Source organism: Acanthochromis polyacanthus, chromosome 2, assembly GCF_021347895.1.
Source record: "Acanthochromis polyacanthus isolate Apoly-LR-REF ecotype Palm Island chromosome 2, KAUST_Apoly_ChrSc, whole genome shotgun sequence".
Lineage (NCBI taxonomy): Eukaryota > Metazoa > Chordata > Actinopteri > Pomacentridae > Acanthochromis > Acanthochromis polyacanthus.
The window spans coordinates 4,646,261-4,670,000 of NC_067114.1; the positions used below are offsets into that span (position 1 = coordinate 4,646,261).

Below are 23,740 nucleotides of genomic sequence, written 5' to 3' on the forward strand. Positions count from 1 at the left end.
CACATTTTTTCTGAAAATCCAAATGATACTCAAAGTACTTCAAGCCTCCAAGATGTGTTTTATGCATACATGAAGAGATAACATTACCTAAGCATATAAAACACACTTCATAACAAATGATTTCTTCAGTCAGTCTGTGAACTGATCAAGTCTGATTGATCAACTCTTTATGGAGGATGTCGAGGCATCTAGCAATGAGGTTGCAGATGGGAACCAAATGAATACCCCTACCTCATTACAAACTACAATGGCTCCCATTTCAAGGTAAAAATGCCAAAGGCTCTCTCTACCAGCAGAGCCATTGTCTGGTTTGTCCATTCTGGGCTACTGTAGACACACAACAATGCAACATGAAAGGTGTTTTGGAAGAAGACCTGCTCCCTCTGAAGGAATGAAGGGCTTAATCTAAGCTAACAAAAACAACAGCTTGCTTATAAACACTGTATAAACAGATATAAACTGATGAAAACACAATTTTGAACGCTATATTCCATTTTTGCTGACAGATCCCCCCCAAATCCTGCACATCAGACATTTGAAGTTTCTGACTGCAACCTTTCAAAAGCGCTGGATATCGCTAGAGCATCAACTTCCAAGACATTCCCCCTCGATTCCCTTTTACTTACAACCAGAGGAGGTTGTGTATGTGAGAGCCACAAAAAAAGAATGCAGCCACAACCATTCGCCTACGCTAACATTATAAAATACATGGGATGTGTAACATCAAAGTGCTAAAGTGATGAGTCACTTTTCCGTTAATGTTCCTGATCACTACATTCAGACAAACAAAGTGTTGGTACACATGTGATATTTGTCATTCACACAAGATTAGACAACACACCAAATGATATATATAACGCACAATATAGCAAGAACAAACAAAAGACTATGAACTACAAACAGCAGCTTAACCCTCCTGTTGTCTTCACTTACAGGCACCAAAAATACTGTTTCCTTGTCTGATAAAAATTTAAAAAATCCACCAAAAAAAATTCCCCAAATTTCTGAAAATTTGCAAAACCTTCAGGAAGAAAATTTCAATAATTCCTTTAAAAATTTTCCTTAAACGTTTTATTTTTTACAAAATCCCCCAAATTTGGCAGGAAAATTCTTGTAAATTTTTTTAAAAAATGAGTAAAAATCTTCAAAAAAATCCTAAAAATATCTAACATGACTACATATATATCAGTAAAACTTCTAATATTTTCTTTCAGACCATTCACATAAAAATCAACCAAAATCCAGCGAATTTCACTGGATTTTGGTTGATTTTTGTGTGAATGTTCTGAAAGAAACATTTTTAACATTTCTTTTTTCCACCAAAAAATGTTCAAAGATTTCCCAAAAATGTTGAAGATGTTGACATCAGAAGTTTCACTGTGAAATTATATATTTTTTCCACATTTTCAAACTTTAAAATGAGTCAATTTGACTCACAGGACGACACGAGGGTTAACAAAGTGTCCACATCACCAATAGAACAGCATATTTCCGATCTCCTAAACCTTGAAAAATCATTTGTGATGTTAATCTGCCTTACATAACAGTGTGACCTGCCTCCATGTCAGGGATAAATTAGATCAAATGGATCCTGCTGCTGTCTGATGCTGCCAATATTTAATAAACTTAGAGTAAAGACTTCTGAAAAAAGCTGGAAGCAACAAACCAAACTGTGATTCTGTGTGACAACAGAACTACATCACAGGCCACATTCATTAAGGTTTGTCTCAGTTACCACCCACAATCAGCCAATTATCCAATCCTAGCTTTCCACATGGCCCGCACAGTTTCAAACCAACCTGAAGGAAAACTTATTAGTTAGTCTAAGAGAGGCTGCTGTTTGGGTCAGTGGAGCAGAAGAACTTTACCTCGGAGTAAAAGTCTGCGTTGTTGTAGCCATTCAGGATCTAAAAGGAGCCTTTTCTGTCATCGGTATCAGCAACAGGAATGGACTGAGTGTTTTCTTTGTTGGAGTTTCCCAGGAGTTTCCTGCATCAGCAGAGCCAAGGCCAACCATTTTCTGACTGACTGGTCCATGGCATCGTGAGTACCCAGTGTAAATAATGTACATACCTCCACTGTTGAGTATTTGCACTGTGCTAAAATACACTACTTGTTGTTCAATATTTGATTTCCTGTTTTGGATTTGGTGTTGACAGATCCACGGTAAAACCTAGAGCGGATATTTAACTTGAGGTTTGAGTTGTGTTTGGCATGAAGCAGATTGAACTGAACTGTGTTGGGAAGCTGGATTGGACTCACAACTGCAACACAGAGACACTCACCCATTCTCACTGCTTGCTAGTTTGTCCTTGTAAATACATTTTCTAAATACTGAAATGAGTTCTGCTTGTTTGAGCATTGAAGTTTTGTTCTTGTCACTTACCTAGTTTTGTATAATTTGACAATGTTGTTGTAGTTTTCTTGTTTGTCAGACTTGACTATCCTCTTTAATAATGACTGTCAAACCTGCTACAACCTGTTGATGAGTCCTTGGTCGGACTGATCCTGTCTCCATGTCAGGGATATTTTAAAACTACAAGTTATAAAGAAGGTACCGGTGCCGTTGTTTCGTGTGTGCAGTTCTCTTTATTTGGATGTGGATTCTGCTGCTGTCTGATGATGTTGGAATTTTACAAAGAGAGAAGAGATTCTCCATACGTTGTGCTTTTGGATGGATACTGGTGCTGAAATGTGATGTGGAAATGTTACTGGGTCAGACCTAGTGAGGTTACCGAGTTTTATGAAAACGTGATCGGGATTCATACAAAAAGTCAATACTCTCTAATTCTGTCAGATGAACAGAGAGGTGCACATGTGTTCTCTCTCACTCGATTTGCTTCTGTTTCCATGGTCTGCTGTACCAGAATAGACCCATGTGTGGAAACAGACACACAAAGATCAGACCTAAGCAGACAAACTGGACAAGGAGAGGACTCAAAACAGCAGTGGAGACTCTCACACTGAGTTCAAATGAAACAAGTGTGCCTAAATTCGTAAAGTATCATAGAAAAAGTACTTTTGTTTTTAAATTCTTTGGATTTTTAGAGCCCAGAATGATCCAGATGTCACGTTTGCTTTTCCAGGACGGTGTAAGGGGTCGCACTCTTATAAGTAATTTCACCCTGGGGATTAAAAAAAAGATTTCTTATTCTGATTGTGATAAGGCAAAGTGGGACGATGGTTTCAAAGGGAGGGACTCACATGCGCTTAAATGCACATGTAGTCAGACAGACTGCTAAACATAGCCGAAAGACTCACACATACACAGAGGAAGTGTAATTACATTCTCTGCCATGGACACCATAGCTCCTCTATATCTTTACTTAGTAGGTTTGCTGGTATATTTATGCAAACAAATTTTGCATATTACACCTTTGATAATAAAAATGTTAGAGATACAAGGAGACACTGATATTTTTGCAGTAGAGGCACAACTGTACAAATAAAAATACTCGCCTCTGTGTACGATCTCATTCTTGTGACACCAGTTGATGGCTTTGATGAGCTGGTAGATGTAGCTCCGGACTTTATCAGGCGGCGCACCATTTGGCAGTTCCTCTAATAGCTCCAGCATGTTCTGCAAACCACAACAAAATTCACCTGTTAAAAACACAGCTAGGATGTGCAGCAGCAAGGTAAGAGTGTTTGGCTCAGTGACCGTGTGTTTTTAAAATATGAATGATGGCAACCTTCAATTCATCTGCCTGATTTTATTAAATCAATTTTTATTTTCAACCCTAAAAGAGGGACGAGAGGGGACACCATGCTAAATGACTGGAGTACAGTATGAAAATAAAACCTGTCATAAAATAAACACTTGGCTGGATACCCTGGCAACACAGTGGGGAATACCATTACTCACCAACAGCACAGTTCATATGTTGCCATGGTGACACTTATTTTTTTTATGCTTAACTGAACAGTCTCAACATCCTGAAACTTAAAACTAGACTGGAGTCTAGATACAGCAGGAAAGAGAGGAAGAATGTGAGCATAGCGTGGAGGCACAGTGGAAGAATAACGGCAGCTCCGTTAAACCCACCCTCTCGACATATTCAAAGACGAGGTAGAGTTTCCCTCGTCTTCGAAAAGCCTCCTTCAGCTCCACGATGTTGTCCTGCTTCAGCGTCCGAAGCATCTTCAGCTCCCGAAGTGTCGTCTCCTTGACCTCCTCATTTTCTGCATGGAAATTAAAGAGGCAAAGATGATACAACAGCTCTGCTCCTCCTCGTAGTCCGCCTCATTTATTCCCTCACTCACCTTCGCTGTCTTTGAACTTCTTAATGGCCACCAGCTCATTGGTTTCCTGGGAAGATATGAGGAAAAAAACAAATTTATGAGTTAAAACAAGGCCTCAGGAACTTTCGAATCCCTCTAGCTGGATAGATAGACACGTACAGAGATGCACAGAACACTGAGATCAAAGCAGAAGCAAGAAATAGAAAGTGTTTGCAGAACAAAATGTGAAACTGAAACAAGAGGTCTGGTGAAGATATTTAAATTCACCTCCTGCCCACTCTTAGCATGGAAAAAAAGTGTGTCCAAGTTGCTGTGGCACTGCCAACACAATAGCCATGCTGTAGCACTCATTTCAATTATTCTACCACAGGGCACTAACACACACACAGAAGACACATCTTTTGCATCGTTAATATGCATCTTTGCTCTCCTTCAGCTTCTCGCAGGTTGCTTGATTGACCTTGATGAATTTTGCGAGTCACTCTGATTGCAGATTCGGCTATTTAGCTTTGTTTCAAACGCTGTGCTGGAATGCTCGAGTTTACCCATCATATATTGTGCAGATTTATTGAAACACAGTAATGAGAAAAGTAGAGCTGTTCTGCGATCACTTGCCATGCATACAGCAAGTTTATGAAACAATTTAGTTCCAGGAAATGTGATTTTGCTGCAGCTTTTCACGGGTCAGGGTTGCAGTTTCTCTCGTCTTTAAAAAAACATCAGACATCTTTTTGCAAACAGAACATTCGCAGGATAATCAGACATTTTATTGGATTTATCTCTGCTGGCTACTTCCAAACTGGAACAGGAAATTGAGGAGTTATAACCAGCCACAAATCACTCTTTCTTGAGTTTTGAAGGCCTAAATGACTGTTAAAGCTGCGTAAGAAGCTACAGTAAAATATTCTAAAGATTAAAGCAACTGAAGGACTTGAGGAACACATTTAAAATGAATTGGAATCAATATTTTCAACTGTCTCAGAAAAAATACAGTAACTAGCAAATTCTTGTCATTGTTAACGAGCATTTATGACCACAAGACTGACATATCGTCACCTTTTGAGATGATTTAGTCAAACTTTTATCTTTACAGTTACTCGTTTACACCCCCGGCAGTCAAACAGCAACAGTCTCTTTTATTTCAAGTCATGTTTGTGCCCATCTGAGGGATACAGATCAAACGTTCAGTCTCTTTTAGCTCCATTTTTGGTCTCCACCAGCTCCTGAATGAACTATCTGGCTCTGAAGCTGCTTTCTGCTCCACTATGATCATCATTATGCTGCTAAAAGTTTCCCTAAGCAGGTAGTGCAATAAAAAGCAACACTGTAGGAACCAGTGTTGGTCATTAAGCATACAAGAATAAATCTAAATGAGCTGCTGCATCGGTAGACGAGTGATCCGCCTAAAAAAATCTGTACTTTTTACAGATGATGAACTAGAATACGTCTTACCTGGTGCTCTGTGTGCTTGTCTTTCAGGGTAAACACAGTTTTTGGAACAATTTTGTATTATTTTACCGATTAAAAAACAAAAAAAGTATTAATTTACATATAGAAAATTACAGACAAACAAACAGTCAGGCCAAACTTCTAAATTACATTCACAATTAAAATATAATACCACAAAATGTCGCTATTACACTATATTAAATTACACTATTTTGACTATATTTTAATCAGCAACAAATATTAATTATTTTGCAGATATTTGCCACTATGTCAAAGAAAAATTGTTTATTTTAAACATTAAAAAATCACTTTATACACTGTTACTGTACTGTTTTGTTAAATTTCATGTAATACCGAGTGAAATTTAGAAAAAAAATATAATTTACACGCTGACTGTGATGGTTAAAAAAAAAAAAGTCCACGTCAGAAAATTGTATATTTACAAATAATAATCCATTCTTGTACAATGTGTGATTGTAAAATTACGGGTCCACTGAATGCATCATTGTTTTACAGATATTTGCCATTATTTTCACAATTTTACAGCTTTTGAACATTACAATGGCCCATAATTTTTATGTATTTTTTCTTGCAACCTTGCCACCAGATTTCATTGCCTTTGTTTATAATATTTATTTTTTCATTGTGCTAATTAACACTGAATGGACCGTCTGTGTTTCTAAACCATGCTGTTCTTTAATTAATCCTTATTGCTCCAGTCTGTCTGTTACTACTAGCTATCATTTCTTACTGGAACTGAATGTGATAAGGTGTCACAAAAAATTGTGGAAATGGGAGTGACACACAGAAACACGCTTCTAAAAATCAAGTTGTGTTAAATGAAACCCTCTATTTGCTATTATAACATCGTTCTTGGAGGCTGTAGTGGGTGAAGACAGTGGGAATTACAACATCCAGGCCGGTGTCCTCGGCTACTCTCATGTCACTCTGTTGTCCTTTTGTGTGCTCAGGGTCAGACAACAGTCGGCCTCAGTGTTGGAATGAAGCGACACAGTGAGAAGCTTCACGTCACCGTCAGCAATCCTGCTCACAAAAGCCAATTGTTCCACTGAAGATGCTTTTTTTTTTTTTAAGGTTATCTGTTTAGAGATGTTCACTGAACTGAAATGAAACGACATGGATTTACGGCTCTGACAACGCTTAATCCTAGAAGTAAAGTTACAGTTTTCACATATCTGAAGAGCTTCACTGTGTTTACCAGGCAGGATGAGATGAAAACACACATAGCAGCAGACGTTCAGCACATGCGACATCTCAAACTCTGTGGCAGCATCTTGCAATGTGCTGATGATGCTGGTGTGTGGTGTCCCTGACCTCCACTCATTTACCTTTGGAGCCACTGTTAAGTCAGCAACACCCAAAAATAGCCGTGAGTTCGCTAATGTTCTGCTGATGGCGTGAGGAGGTGCTGACTGTCACATTACACAAAACACAGAAGCTTGTCTTTAACACAGGAACCTGTTTAGACATTTTTTTTTTACTGTAACTAATGTTCCTATAAAATACTGGCAGCTGTAGTTACCAGTATTTTATAACTGCAATTTACTTAAACTCTTAATTGATCTATATTAGTTTAGAGTACTCGATCGTAGAATATAAGCTTTAGTGTTTAATACTGTGTCTAAACTTTCCAATAACATACTTTCTATAGTGTTGTCGATGTAATTAACATCATCTGTAACTGTAGTCATCTGTAAATTAGCACATTTTCTTTAAACAAAATGCATAAAATGTAAATTGCAGACATACACTACCATTCAAAAGTTTGGGGTCACTTAGAAATGTCCTTATTTTTTTTAAAGAAAAGCATTATTCTCAATGAAGATGCCATTAAATTAATCAGAAAAACAGTCTCGACATTGTTGATGACTATTCTAGCTGGTAAAAGCAGGTTTTTAATGGAATATCTATCTTGTGCAATTATGTTAGCACATGAATAAAAGTATGAGTTTTCATGTAAAACATGAATTGCCTGGGTGACCCCAAACTTTTAAACAGTAGAATACATCATGAATAACATTGTGTGTTTAATCTTTATGATCCAGAATTAAGATCTACCAACTCTGTTTAACATTTAAAAAATGCATATAGCACTGAAACGCCTTAAACAATAAAGGATGAGGCAAATTATGTTTTTATGGATTGAGACTATTTATCTGAAGGCAGCAATGTATGAGAGATTGTATTTTATAAATCTATTTTAGAAACAGAGTAAATACAAAATGTAACTTGACTTTTAACTTAGACTTAACTTACTTAATTTTTATGTCACATCAGCCTGCTCTTCATAGTCATTATTGTTTGTGGCTCCAAGAAAAGCATTTGATTTTACAGTTTTTAACTGTATTCCTGTAAAAATGTAGTGTTAAAAAAAACAGGTCAATGTCTAATACAACCACATATACATACAGATATGTAATAGGGAACATTTATTTGAAGGCAGTAATGTTTGACAGATTGTATTTCATTGAGAATATTTTGGAAATTGAAAAAAAAATTAATTACGGAATATAGGCAAGAAACAGGTCAATGTCTGACACAATGATATAAACAAAAATACAACAAAAAGTTTGCCAGAAGTGGATGTAGGTATGATTGTTTCCTCAGTGTGCTGAAGTCCTGATGTGTAGTTAATTCACTGAGTTACATTCGCATCTGGTTATTTTTTTTTCCATCGACAGTTTATGTCCCACAATAAATCTCCAATTCCATTTCCTGTATTACAAAATTGTGATGTATTTTATCCCTATCGGCTTCTCTTAACCGGACCAGTGATGTTTTGCTCTTCAAACATATAATCAAGATTTTTTTGAAGTCAGGTTTACATCAGGGATTGTGATAAAACCTATTTCAAAACAAAAGCAGAATAGCAGAAAAAAGTTATTTTTTTGCAATTTTTTATACAAAGTTTAGAGTCCAAGGTGATGTTTAACCGCTTGAACAAATAATCGATGATCAAAGAGTCGCTGATGGATTTTCTGTCGATCACCTATCGGTAATTAATTCCAGTACTGCACAGAAACACTGTATGTGCACCAGGAAACACTGGCTAGCGTGTAGGTTGTGCTATTGTCACTCCCAAAACACAAATTCAAGCTAACACATAAGCCTCCATACACACACCCACATACGCTAATACAACACTTGCATAAAGTGGCAGAACATTGCACAAACGCTGGCACACGTTCACCCGGCTAATTAAATGTTCCGTCAGACACATACTGTACTGTAAAGTATACATAATTTATACAGGGACACCATTTAAAATGCATTTGCGGTACAGTCGGAGTCCAGCGTGCCGCCTGGTTGTGTTCAGAGTCTCCAGTCTTATATTCTCTATGATTCCTCCACCATATGCAGGTCTGCTGTAGTCTCCTAACAGGGTGACCCATTTACCATCAGTATAGTCTCCGTGTTCAATACCTCCCTCTGCACATCCTCCTCTCCATCACACACACACACTCACATGCTGCTTCTCTTTCTCTCTCTCCCTCCGCCACCCTTTCTCTTTTGCCCTGCTTCCAGCTGAGAAAAGTAAAAATAACTGCTCTCTTGCAGCAAAGCTAAAAAGCTTTCATTGCCATGGTCTGAGTCTCTGGCTCTACATGTGAAAATGAATCCCTCACGCTTTTACATAAGTGGGAAATGTGTCACATGTTAGTAACTTCGCAAAAAAGGAAAGGATATCCCGGTTTAACGTGACCACACTCTGACAGCTGGTGTTTAAATTTTAATGAAATGGAGATTCTCTGAGTGTAATGCATTCACGGTTCCATAAAATCAAAAGAGACTGACAGAAGATAAAGTAATTTTTTTTAAAAAATGGAGTGTTATTGGATTATTTGTGATTCTGTGAGCTTGGAAACATATTGTGGTTTGGTGGTAGCTATACTGACAGTTTAGAGAGTGATGATCCTGCTGTCACGATTTTGAGAGGTTTAGTGGATTGAAAAGCACGACACAAAATCTAACATTCAAAAGTTTAAAAATGTTTCCTGGGCGCTAAATAAAATCTCTTACAATGTTACGAAACAGCCTAGAAGTAACACTGAAATGTCCTGGCACAAAAATCAAAGTGACAAACCTGGCAGAGCAACAGCATCTACATTAAAACCACCGGACACGGACACAGCTCTGACCTGTCAGGGCATAAACATCGAACCTTTAGGGAAGCCCACATGTTAGGTTACAGCTGTTACACACTATATAGTGACCTCTAAGTAATCCACAAAACGTGGTGTACATCTGATGGTCATGAACCAAGAAATATGCACCCATGTGCATTGTGTCAAAAGAAAATGGCAGATAGACAAGAGAGTCAATGATTGGTTGCATTTCCGTAGATTTCTGATGGATGTTTTGTAGTGTTACTTTATACGGAATATATCTTTTCTCTATGTGTAGCTTTTCAAAATGACAACATACATGAGACAAAACCACGGGCAATGGCACAAAAAATATGAAAATAAAAATAATAATTGATATTGAGTCATGTCTCACAACATAAAGAATGGAAAAATGTTATTTTCACATGAAAATACACATAGAATTTAAGAAAATACACTCAGAATACAGACAGAATATCGACCTGGCTGACCATCGTGGCTGATATTTGGCATTTTTCCAACTATCGCTATCTGTACTTTTATTGATCAGTTATTGACAAATGAAATGCTCTACTTCAGGTCTGATGAAGCCTCCTCTCTCTGTCTGTCATCCCTATGTGGTCTCACAAATGTTTCTCAAGCAGAAACTGCAAAAACTGAACAAGAAACACAAGCTATTGCCACAAACCAGGAAATTAGCTCCTTTCACTGTGTCTAAGGCTACGCTAACGGATAGCAGCTAAGTTAGAAGGCAGAATAAACTAAAACAGAGTCTGGAAAATAATAACACTTTGAGATCTGGACCTTAGTGAGCAGTAAAAGTGACGAAACAGTGAAAGATTAAGAAACAAACTGATCAATCTCAGTCGATCCCACGTAAACAGATTAGAGTGTCGTTATGAATGACAGGTTCTCTGCTGTCACATGCTGATAAAACATTGCATTCATTGTATATCGGTTCCTAATAATCAATTATCTGCCTTTCTTAATTACCAATAATCCCCACGGGTATCGGCCCTGAAAAATCCATATCCATCAATATATCACAAAAGTGCCGGTTCACTGTTATAGCCCTCATTGGTCTGATATGTTTTTACTGAACGGCATCCATGTTGTAATAAACAGCGCCGAGACTCGAGTAATGTTCGAAAGTGTTGCTTTTGCCGAGGAGCTCCCTACATAGCAGTACTTGGGGAAGTAGGGAATGAATGGATGATTTTGGACACAATCCAGGACATCCTTTGGGTCTTGTGGGGTTTGACCTTCGTGGATCTGGCTTGTTCCGGCACACCTTGTGGATATTAAACCAGATTGAGGATTTGGATTGTTTGAACGGCGGGTCCAATCCTCAGGCTCTTTGTCATGTTCCTCCTGCTGTTCTGAGCAGTTCTTTGTGGTGCAGCAGAGGTCAGCGGCCTTCTGTGGGAGGATGCTCGCAGGGAGGCGTGCTTAGTCTGCAATAGTGTTAAGGTGGGTGGTTCGTGTCAAAGTAACGTCCACACAAATGTCAGGAGCCCAGATTTTCCAGGAGAACAATGCAATATAACGAGAAGATCAGCGTTGTTGCTTCACCTGTAAGTGGTTCTAATGTTGTGGCTGATTGAAGTCTAATGAGTGACAACAGGTGAGTAGATAGGATGGTGTTTGTTGGTGGTTGGTTTGAAAGGACATTAGTAAACAGAAAACACAAACCAGAGGCCTGTACTGTGGAGAAAGTTCAACATATCCAGGCTTATCTTATCTTGCTTTACTAAACCTAACAACCAAAGTTGGACAAAGAGGTTATCAACTCCAGGTAAAGAGGAAAAGTTGGCACCTAATGATCAGTCACAAACATGAACAGGCCTCCAGCTGCATATTCCTCTCAAAAAGAACCAAGTATAATCCAAAACCAGTATGAGGAGTTAAAAACTTTAATTCAGGCTTAAAGGAACACCGCTCTCCACCGGGTGAACATGATTGAACAGGTTTATCAATATTTCTGCCCCATGTGAGGCACATTGGGAGAAAGGTTCTGCAAAAACTGCTAAAATGCTGGTTTCTAGTTCAACCTCCAGTTAAATTCTCAATGTGCAACACAAGATTGTACAGCAAAATTACACATGTAGTCCCTTTATGTTACTCACAGAAAAGACAAATTATATAAACTCGAAAAAATCAAGCAATAAAAAATCAAACTATTCTCATGTCGATGTGGAGGATGAATTCACTAATCTCACATTCGGTGGGATGTTCTTGGAGCGTATAAGACAGTTTTAGCCTCATTCTTTCAGCTGCTTGCCGATGTTAAATGGGTTTTTTTGGAGCAAGAGGAGAACAAATACAAAACATCATTCAAACCAAAAAGTAGGTTTCTAGCAAATCTTATAACGTCAGGAAGTCCAAGGCTTTAGTGCTTCATTAGTCTCTGTTTTAGGGTTATACTGATACATAAAGACCAATAGAACAATGAAGTGGCTTTGAAAGAGACGCTCTTAGAACACTATCTTTGTGAGATTGGAGAATTAATTGGTCAGTAGGAGATGTTGACCCGTCATCTGGAACGTAACTTGCTCTAGAGCAGATTGGGGGTTCAGCATTAGTTACCATGGCAATAAGACTTCGATAAGAATTAAATCAGCTGAAGTTAAACCTAAGCTCACCTCACTAACCCCAAGTCCTGCTTTGTCAATCAGGCATCGGAGCAGGTGACGGAAATAATGTGAAACTGTGATGCCTCCCAAAGACAGGTCAGAAATTTTTGACCACATGGACGCAATATTACACTGTCAAGGTTCACTTTAGTCACAGCTTTCATGGGCAGGTAGGCTACTGAGGGTTTACAACAGCCTTTGTAGGGATGATGTGAGCAACAGTCACAATAAATATCCTGATGATGAAACCAGAAACACGAACCCAGAAGGTGAGAGATCCACAGGGCTGGATGTTTAGAGCATGATGAAGATAGTTTGGACGTTTTGCTATCTGCGCCTGTTTGCTCGATTACCTAAAGAATTCATACAAGGTTTACTTTTCTACAGCTGGCAAGGTCGATGGTTCGATCGGCGTCAAAGTGTCCTTGGTCAAGACATTGAACCCCAAGTTGTTCCCGATGGCAGGCAGGCACATTGCATGGCAGCTCTGTCGCCATTTGTGTGTGAATGGTTGAATGGGAAACACTGTGAAGCTCTTTGAGTAGAGAGGCACTATATACAGTAAGTGCAGACCATTTACTATTTCTTGCTTCCATGCAGTAAAACTTGCTCGCCTGCTACACAAACACTACATCCAGGAATATCCAGTGTCTCCTTCACAGTGTGTAAAGCTGCAAAACTTCACAGTACAGAAATGCACATTTGTTGCATATGGTCACCAGATCGAAATACTGCTGCCTGTGAGTAAATACGTCGTATATTCCAGTTTTAATCTACATAACATGCTGTTTTCTCTTTCGGCAAGTGCTCAATACACACAAATTTGAAGAAGACTGTTATAACCTCTGGAAACTGCTCCTCCTTCCTTAAATTTTTGTGCCAGGTTATTATGTTAGCAAACAGTGTAAAGGAGGGACTGATTTCAACCTTGAAGGGGATGCATGTTTTCCCTGCTCAGACTGTTCTGTTCTACAGACCTGCATCTGGACTCAGCTGCTGCTAATACCCCAGTACAGACTCGCTGCCCTTGACTCAGACTACCTGGTACATTTAGAGGTCCTGGTGTTCTAAAGGGACGACGCTGTGCAGCGGTACATCAGCCTGACTGTTTTGTGTCTGCCTGGTGTTTGCTATCTGCATGTGATTAATGATTTAATGTTTGAGTGTGCTGCGCTCTGATGTGGCACCTTTCACACTGTAAGCTGCAGATTTATCAGCATAAGACGACTGGCTTCAAATGCCCTGAAATTTACTGAAAAGAGGCTTTTCATGGAGTCTAAATACTGTAAAATCCCATATTGCAATTTATAGATAAATGATTCAGACAGATCTGCTACATTTTAAGCATTGTTTTTATTTAACAGAATCACTAAAGTTTTTTATATATATATATATATATATATATATATATATATGGCATGCCGTTTAGGAAATTATATATATAATGAAAGTCGATATATATATAATGAAAGTCGATATATATATAATGAAAGTCGATATATATATAATGAAACTTGATATATATATAATGAAACTCGATATATATATAATGAAACTTGATATATATATAATGAAAGTTGATATATATATATAATGAAACTTGATATATATATAATGAAAGTTGATATATATATATATAATGAAAGTTGATATATATATAATGAAAGTTGATATATATATATAATGAAAGTCGATATATATATATATATAATGAAACTTGATATATATATAATGAAAGTTGATATATATATAATGAAACTTGATATATATATAATGAAAGTCGGAATATAGAATGTTCAGATTTTCATTCCATCTATTCAAAGTTCCATTCCATATATTCAGACTTTTTCCTACTGAGCCCTGGAAGGACATGGCAAACAAAAACAGGAACCTGATTGGACATTTGCTCTTCAGATGAGCTCTTCTGTGATTATCTATCTATCTTCATGGTTGTCACAGGGAACGGCGACTACGTTTGAGAAAACAGGTAATTTTTAGAGATGTTTTGATTCTGAACACTGAACGTGTTAGCATTAGCTTAGCTACTTAGCTTCGACTACATTTGCATCCCTACATAGCTTAAAGGTTAAACAACTGCACCATATGTTGATGATAATGATAATATCTATGTTTATCTTTATAGCTGGTCTTAAGGCTAATTACGAGGCAGAGGTCAGCTGCTGCCTGGACACATCCATGATCACGCCACTGGTGGGACACAATCGTACTGGATTTCAGCTGAAGGCTGCTGTTCTGTCCAAACTGAGACATTTTTATTGTGACATACCCTCCACTGTTGTTAGCTTTTGATTCAAGAATTTTTTTTGAGATGAGGAAATCACTATTGCATGTTTCTAGTTAAATACCCTACTTTTATGATATATCACTACAGCATGCACTTTTTATATTTTCCATCAATTTCACCCAAAAGTTGAATAACTATTTGTGAGCAGTGTATGTAGACACATAATAGAAGCACATTTCAATAATATATCTGCTGCAGTAGTGCAGTTTATCTACCTAGATTGGTGTAACAGTAAAAAAAAAATATATATATATGCTACTGATGTTTCTGACTAAAATCTGCTTGAAAAGCACAACTGCTTATCTGTCAAAATGTGTGTAACAAAAGTGTGCACTGAACACTGAATAAAGTCTCTGTACATTATAGACAAAATTTGCATCTCTCATCACAAATTTCTGTTTATTCACCCAAAGTGCATGAGTAAAATACAAAACAGGTGAAGTACTAAAAAAGATTTATTTTCTAGAAAAGCCAATAGTCAACAATGCAGTTTAATTCTGGGACAGTTGCTCCAGCACCGACACCATGCGTCCCATCAGTGCAACCAAGGTTTTCATTCATCTTCTGGATGTTCTGGAGCATGGCAGAGGTCACGTCTTGGTGTCTTCCGATCTGTTCCAAGAACCGTTCCTCTGACCTCTCCAGATACTGCAGAGGATCCACAGCAGCTTCCTGGTTCCCTTTTCCTGCATAAAAGCACCAAAAAGTACTAGTTGTCAGTAATTATTTTCTATTTTCATAAACACAGTTAACTTAAAGTAAATGTTCTATTTTGTGATTTTAGGATGGGTCAAAAGATAACATACTGATCATGTTGATGTCTGCATAGTCTAAACAGATCTTACTTGATTTGGTCTGTAGAGAGGAGGACAGCGTGGAGGAGCTGCAGGACGGAACCAGTTAAGCTGCAGACTAGTGCTCCTGGTAACTGGACCTCATCATCCAAGGCCGACAACTAAATAAAATGAACAAGACATGCTGTTGATAGCATCTGTAATACAAATGATTTTATCCATTAACTGATTTATTGCTTTGTCCATACAATGTTAGAAAGTGTTACAAATAATACCTGTAATAATTTCCAACAGTGATAAATGCCTTGTTTTATTTTACAACAAAAAACACCAAAAGCATCTGTGTATAAGAAATCAGTGCATTGGATTTCCACATCTGCAAAGCTAGAAAATCACACATCAGAATTTTACCTTGAAATTATGAAAATAGCTGCAGATTACCAGTACTCTTTACTTCATTGTGTTAACTTGATCATTTGAATCAGTTTTTTAGACTTGTATTACTGATACGAAACATAATCAACACATAAATTAAAATGTGTTCGCAAAGAGTTCACTGGTTCTTCAAGGAAAATTTCAATGATAACCATATAGTTCAGTAATATGATTAATGGGTCATTGTGTAACAGCGTGGGAGGTTCTGAATACAGGTCTTGGACTGAAATATTGCTGCTGCTTTCCTCCGGTTTTATAAGGAGTTGTTTCATAGCTTGTTAGCTTACCAGCGGCTAACTGGCTGGCAAACAATAGTTCAACGCCAACCTCTAATCACTGATCCGGTGTCCGGACCGCGTTAGCTGGCGGAACGTTCATAATACTGATGTGGGACTGTTGTAGCTAGCGTATTCATAGTAGGATAACAGCAGGATGTTGGAGAAATAAAACTTACCATTATCAGGATCGCTGGTCTGCATGGCAGATTCTTAGCGCATCGCACTGCTTGAATGTCTGTGTATTTCAGGCCGATTTCAAAATAAAACTCAATAAAATTCTCGTCCGGGTGAGTGTCCTTCATTGTCGCTTCGCCATACGGACATGTCCCTTCCGGGGCTCGGTAGGAAAAAAAGATTTGATATATATATATAATGAAAGTTGATATATATATATATAATGAAAGTCGATATATATATATAATGAAACTTGATATATATATAATGAAAGTTGATATATATATAATGAAAGTCGATATATATATAATGAAAGTTGATATATATATAATGAAAGTCGATATATATATATAATGAAAGTTGATATATATATATAATGAAAGTTGATATATATATAATGAAAGTCGATATATATATAATGAAAGTCGATATATATATATATATATATATATATATCAAGTTTCATTATATATATATCAAGTTTCATTATATATATATCGACTTTCATTATATATATATATCAAGTTTCATTATATATATATCGACTTTCATTATATATATATCAAGTTTCATTATATATATATCAAGTTTCGTTATATATATATCGACTTTCATTATATATATATCAACTTTCATTATATATATATCAAGTTTCATTATATATATAATTTCCTAAACGGCATGCCATATATATATATATATATATATATATATATATATATATATGTACTTGGGTAAAGAAAGCCTACATAAAGTTACTAAACTCTCCAAGATCTGTCCAAGCAGAAGTATTAGAGTTTAAAAAGGAAAAATTTAAAGCTTTGGATGCTTCATTCGTGTCATATCTCATTCATGTAATGATTCAATAGCCCTCCTTGTTGGTTTTTCAGTCTTTTTGCTGTGATTTTTGCAAGCAGTCAGCATCTCCTGGAGCTTTCAGGACACAGAATAGAAGTCGTGATCAATAACTGCTGGTTTCTGGCTCTAAGGTGTCTTTCATACAGCATACAAACAGTGATTTATATTGTGTTGAACATTTTGAGGATTACTCTGCTGGACACAAATCAGTCGATGCTATCCACGGACTCTGCAGCTGCTTTTCTCTACGTGTGGACAGATTAGTCATCCATCCAGAACTATGCACGTGAAAATATTCAAACTTTCTCTGTCCCGCTAATTCTGACAATAACACAGCAAGCAACAATGTGCATGGAATGAATTATGCAGCCAATGATCACATATTCTATGTTTCTGTCTCACAAATGCAGAACTCGACTTTAGCCAACAAACAAGCGGCGCATAAACACTTCAGCCTTTCCCACACAACAGACAAGCATCTTTAGAAGACGAGACCAGGACGACGCGAAAGCCAATTTCCACATTCACAGGCGGCTGCATTCTGCATTTTAATACATCTGATATGCAGATTGTCCTTTAGTTTAGCTTTTATCAGCTTCCATTGGGTTGCGACTTCCTCTCCAGCCGTGTTCTTCTTACCATGTCATTTTGTACATGGCTGCAGAATGCGAGCGTGTGCATATCTGAATTTTACTCAATCTATATAATTTATGGCTCTTTTGAAATCAGGCGTAAACTAACTGTGACGTCACCCGTTGGTTTCAACGCCGAGAAAATGAAGCCCGGATTTTGCTACTTCCTGGTCGCCGTTTTGGATTTTTTGGAGCCAGTGACGTAAAAAGCGTCATCAAACAGACTGGACCGGAGAGCAACTAGGGGCAGGATTGGCTGAGGACTCTCTTATCCCGCCCACATTTTACCGCAGAGGCTTCTGTTGCTGTCTATCAAGTATAGCCACGCCCCCTTGCTTCGCCAACTTTAACGATTTATTTAAAATTCAGTATTGATTTATTTTAAGATCGGCCACCTGATCTCTCATTTTGACCATGAAAACTAATGGGAAAAAAATCCTGAGCTGTAGAACATCAGTCTATCAAATTTTATTTTTTCCAAAAATGAATTGGGGTCTATGGAGAAAAAGCTTTTTGGAGCCAACCCTAGCGGACGGCGTGATATTGCAAATTTTTGACACTTCCGGGTTGGCTTCAATTCTGGAGCCAGATGCTACGTCCACTATATATACAGTCTATGTTTGAAATTTTCATGAAACGGGACGTGGAGAGAACTTGTCCAAATATAGGAACGAAAATGAATGAAAAATGCACAAATGAAATGTCACGTATAGAGAAAGGGACTAGAGGGAAAACATCAAGCACTCACAACTTCATTATGAACCATCTTCAGCCAACTTTAATTCCTTTTAATCCATAATACAATGTAGGCAGTAACAATCTGGATTGTTTTTAAGTCGAGTACGAGATCTTCAAACTGAAATCTAACCATAATTTTCACTTAAAATCAAGCAAAAGCAATCGATCTTGAATAAAACTGACTCTTTCCCAAAGCAAATCCTCTGAATTTCTCTCCATCTCTTGTGTTCTCTTTTCTTGTTGACTCTGCAGCAACTGTCACTCCTCCTACAATAGTCCTCTCTCTCTCTCTGTGCAGCGTTAGGTGTTTTTCACAAATATATTATGTTCAGAAATGTGCACATGGAAGGAATTGGACTAAAAATGTGATTCGAGTAGTCAAAGGAGAACATGTTGCCTCATCCGCTCCGCATGAATATTTATTCTAGAACATGTTCCTTCTCAGATAATGCGCCAGCCAGTCTACCTTTCTGCCGGAGGTGTTTGAGGCTGTATGAGGCCTGGAAGGAACGGCTGAAGAAAAGGTTCTGTAAATGGCAAAAAAAATCTATTAATTTGTGATTTAATTTTGTCCTGATAGACATTTGTGCTGTGCATGTCAAAAATAAGACGGTAATACATCGCTCGGTAGCATAACTCAACTGTTTATCTTTGTATTTTTCTTCTTAACAGACTCATAAATATGAGCTGTTACACTGATATAGGATAAATGACTGCCCAACATTTTTGCTCAGCGGTATATGTTGAGTCATTTTTATTTATAGAACCCAAAATCACAAATTAGCCTCAGAGGGGTGCCTACCGGGGTTTTTCCTGGCTCAGAAAGGCCCTTTGGGGGGTGTCTAGGCACGACAATAAGCATTATGGGTCCACACAGTACAAATGAAGAGTTTCCGTTACCTTTTTTTGATAGAAGTCGGTGTGCTTTTCTGTTATTTCTGACCATCTGATGAACAAACAAGTTCATTATGCTTGAGTAAATGAAACCCCAAATTAGTGAACTGGTTCAAAAAACTATGTATGTATATTAAATATTGTCAACTGTTACCGTTCTGGTACTGGCGGTTTTCCTTTGGCCAATACTAAATGGGGGTTTCTCTATGCAGGAAAAGCCCTTTCATACGGAAAAAAAACCCTTTAGCCATGAAAAATAGAAGATTTGAAAAGAGCCGCTGAGGGGGAATCCCTTTTCCAAGACACACAAACATGAGATGGATCTTGTGTACAGAAAAGCAACACAGCAGACTTGAAGTAAAGATATTAACAAATGACAAAATCACAAAATGTGCGCCAAGATGAAGCAAGTTTCAGGTGTCAACAAACGGATGACCTCCTCCTGTTTGTTCCCAATAAAGGGCAGCTAAAAAACATTACTGCCCTTCTAAATTTCAAGCAATTTCTGGGGATTTTGGCTGCTGTCATTTTTACTCACTGTGGGCTCATTTTTCACTGCGGTATAAAGTCCTGCACCTCAATGGAAACTGCACAAGCATTACTGGAAGTACAGCAAACTTAAAAATGTCTTCATAATGCCATGAAAAGAAAAAAATGATTCTTTATTTTATAACACATTTTAAAAACTTCTCAATAGTTTTCCACATGCCTACAGGGAAGAAATGGGGCTCCACATGCGAAAGTTATTTAATCGACATTTTAATTTGTTTCCATACTTGTCTCATGTGTGCTCTGCATACACAGCCTGCAGTTCAACCAAAAAGTGTCTGAAATTTTATCACAAGGCTGCTGGTCACAGCACTGAGGTTTTTAAGCTCATTTTTTTGGCATTTTTTCAATACGACATGCAGAATAAAGTGATTCTGATAAACTCTTATGACTTTAGGCTTTGATTTCTTTAAACATGCTGATGATTAATGACGTATATCTGGTGTGTGTCTGTTTTTTTTTAAAGATAACAAACCCACTGTCAGGTTTTAGTTTAAAGGTTAACATTTTTAAAAAAAAAGTGTGTGTCTGTTTTTTGTTTTTACAATATATTTTTGAGCACAATGTGGATCATGGCTGCACAGTGGGGTAGTGGTTATCACTTTCGCCTTGCAGCAAGAAGACCCCTGATTCAAATCCCGGGGTGGGCCTGGGATCTTTCTGAATGGAGTTTGCATGTTCTCCCTGAGCATGCGTGGGTTTTCTCCGGGTACTCCGGCTTCCTCCCACAGTCCAAAAATATGCTGAGGTTAATTGATCACTCTAAATTGTCCGTAGGTGTGAATGTGAGTGTGATTGTTTGTCTGTATGTGTAGCCCTGTGACAGACTGGTGACCTGTCCAGGGTGTCCCCTGTCTTCGCCCGAGTCAGCTGGGATAGGCTCCAGCACCCCCTGCGACCCTAGTGAGGATAAAGCGGTGTATAGAGAATGGATGGATGGATGGATGTGGATCATTTGATTTAATATGTAAATTCCTACCTTGACATACTATAAATTGAAAATACGGGTCATATTTCCAGTCACTGCTGCTCTCCCTGGGATTAAACTCTTAGTTAACATCATTTGAATAATGAAAACCTCAATACAGGTGCTTATAGTAATCTGCCATTAACCCCAATTCTGTTCTCTCAATGCAGGTTACCAGTTTGATGCTTCATTCAGAACAATGCAAACAGATTTAGATTTGAAATTTGTATCCACTCGTGTACTGGAATCCCTTAATCATTTGTAAATTTCTAAATGTACTTTTCCTACTCTCTAAAATATCATCGCTGCACACAACGTTTGTAAACTTGGCTATTTCAAAAGCCAGTCTGGAAAATCCCCGTGTAAGCCAACTCATTAAATCCAAAGATCTGAGCAAAAAGAGGAATGGAAAACCCCAGACAGTCCAAACAAACCACTGTGTCCATTCATTCCAATGCTTTCCAGTGGACTCTGTACTGCACCGTGGATTGCTTGGATTGCTTTGGTGTAAACTGGAGCCAAATTAATTAAAGTGCTACATAAATAATCACACTAATTAAAAAGCTCCTGGGTGCAAAAAATGTTCTCCAAAAGCGTGCCTCATCTCTTAGGCCTGTGTTTTTCTTCTTTTTTAATATGCAAGCATCAAATGAAAAGGGTACATCTATCAAGGCAGGGAGGGATTTTCTTCCTCTAACTGAAACCTGTAGCAGTTCTATATATAGGACTTTATTATCTAAAGGCACTATATTCATAAATTAATAGTATGTGGTACTAAATTAAGTATGCAGTCGCAAAATTACCATTCATAATAAATTACAGTCAGCAATCCGTCAGTGTTGGAAATAACAGTACTATGAGGCAATTCTAGGTCATTTTAACTATTCATCTATACTACTACACATTACATTTCTGTGGCAAATATTACACTTTTTATTTGACAGTTACAGTTAAAACTTAGTTTGCAGAATGGCCAGAATAGCACTTTGAGTGTTCAGTCTGCACAACAGCCTTTGGTACTTAAAGCATATTTTAGATAAGGCAAGGCAAGGCAAATTTATTTAAATAGCACATTTCAACAACGAGGCGATTCAAAGTGCTTTACAAAGACATTAAGAACAGAGGATGACAATTATTAAAAGAAAAACAAAAGAAAACATTTATGAAATCATTTTTTAAAAAAAAGTCAGAACAGTAAAGAGATCAAACACAGAAGTCAGAAAACAAGGGCAATTATTAAAAGAAAAACAGAACAGTAAAAAGATCAAAAACAAAAGTCGGAAAACGGGCTGTTTAAAATAACTGTCATAAAATAAGAGTTAAAATAACTGTTAAAAGTAACTGTCATAAAATAAGATTTAAAATAATTTAAAATACTTTAATCAAGAGCAGCTGAGAACAGGTATGTCTTAAGAATGGATTTAAATGTGCTGAGAGTTTCAGCTGATCTTCAGTTTTCTGAGAGTTTGTTCCATATATATGGGGCATAGAAGCTGAATGCAGCTTCTCCGTGTTTGGTTTTTACTCTAGGAACTACTAGAAGATCTGATCCAGATTACCAGAGTGGTCTGGGTGGTTCATACTGAGTCAGGAGGTCCCTGATGTATTTTGGTCCTAGACCATTTAAAGCTTTGTAGACCAGCAGCACGACTTTAAAATCTACCCTCTGAGTGACAGGAAGCCAGTGTAAGGACTTTAATGCTATTTTAATACTAATTATGATCAACTAGCAAGAAAATAAATATATATGGTGCAACTTTTGAAAGATTAATAATATTCTGTTCACTACAATTTGGACTGTTGATCAATTAAACGCATCTTTGCTAATTTTAGTACTCTCAGCCTCACTTAGTCTGCTAAAAGGCTGCAGAGCAAAAGTATACTGATCTGAAAACCTAGCTGGTCTTGTTTTTTATAGAGTAAATGGACTATTTGGTGTTTTTTAGTGATTTCATGTCTTATTATAGGTGAATGCAACTTGTCTTTTTGTGATGAGTAACTCTTTCTCTTTATTTGAGTTATTTTTAGCTAAATGTGAAAGATGTGCCTCTGTGTCTTTTGATATTAAGATTTTAACAACCTGTCTTCTTTCAAAGGTCAATATTTTTGGCACTTTTCAGCAAATTACAAAAAAAAAAGAAAAGCCTCACATGTGCCAGGATGCGTCTTTTAAAAATCCAGCTTAAAATACTGGAGGACAGTTCATTTACTGTGATTGAATAACTGCTATTTTTAGAAGCTGCTCTAAACAGGTTGTTTGAGTGTCTGTAGAGTTGCTGCTGTCCAGGGCCCCTTCAGGAAGAAGACTCTCTCTGCATCTGCGATTGACAGTGTGCAGGAAATACCCACAGCAGATGACACAAACATAAATGAGTGTGTGAGATCAGAACTTTCTGTCATTATTTAATCTTTCTCTCTCAGTAGTTGTTTTACGTGGAAATATCGCCAAAGTCCCAGTACAAATGTTTTCAAATCATGTGTATTGTGAGTTTGTCAGACATTGTAATGTTATAAAAATCTGTATTTCTACTAGCCTGGAAAATCCAGACTGACTTTATTTATGTATTAATATAAATACAAATAAAGGCAGTCTGGCATCGTGATGATACGAGACGATTTCAAAAAGGAGGGGCTAACGAATGCAGCTTGAACGAGAAAGAACCAA

At 37.4% G+C, this 23,740-nt stretch overlaps 1 protein-coding gene across 1 annotated transcript in view; it reads right to left on the reverse strand.

The window, feature by feature from the left end:
- Nucleotides 1-23,740, reverse strand: part of cdkl5 (cyclin-dependent kinase-like 5) — a 65,225-nt gene that overhangs the window by 28,490 nt on the left and 12,995 nt on the right. The window contains exons 4-6 of the mRNA XM_051941405.1: nucleotides 4,264-4,309; nucleotides 4,046-4,182; nucleotides 3,460-3,580 (exon numbers count right to left, since the gene is read on the reverse strand). Of these exons, the coding sequence (XP_051797365.1) occupies nucleotides 3,460-3,580; nucleotides 4,046-4,182; nucleotides 4,264-4,309 (304 nt within the window). The remainder of the gene's footprint in view (nucleotides 1-3,459; nucleotides 3,581-4,045; nucleotides 4,183-4,263; nucleotides 4,310-23,740) is intronic.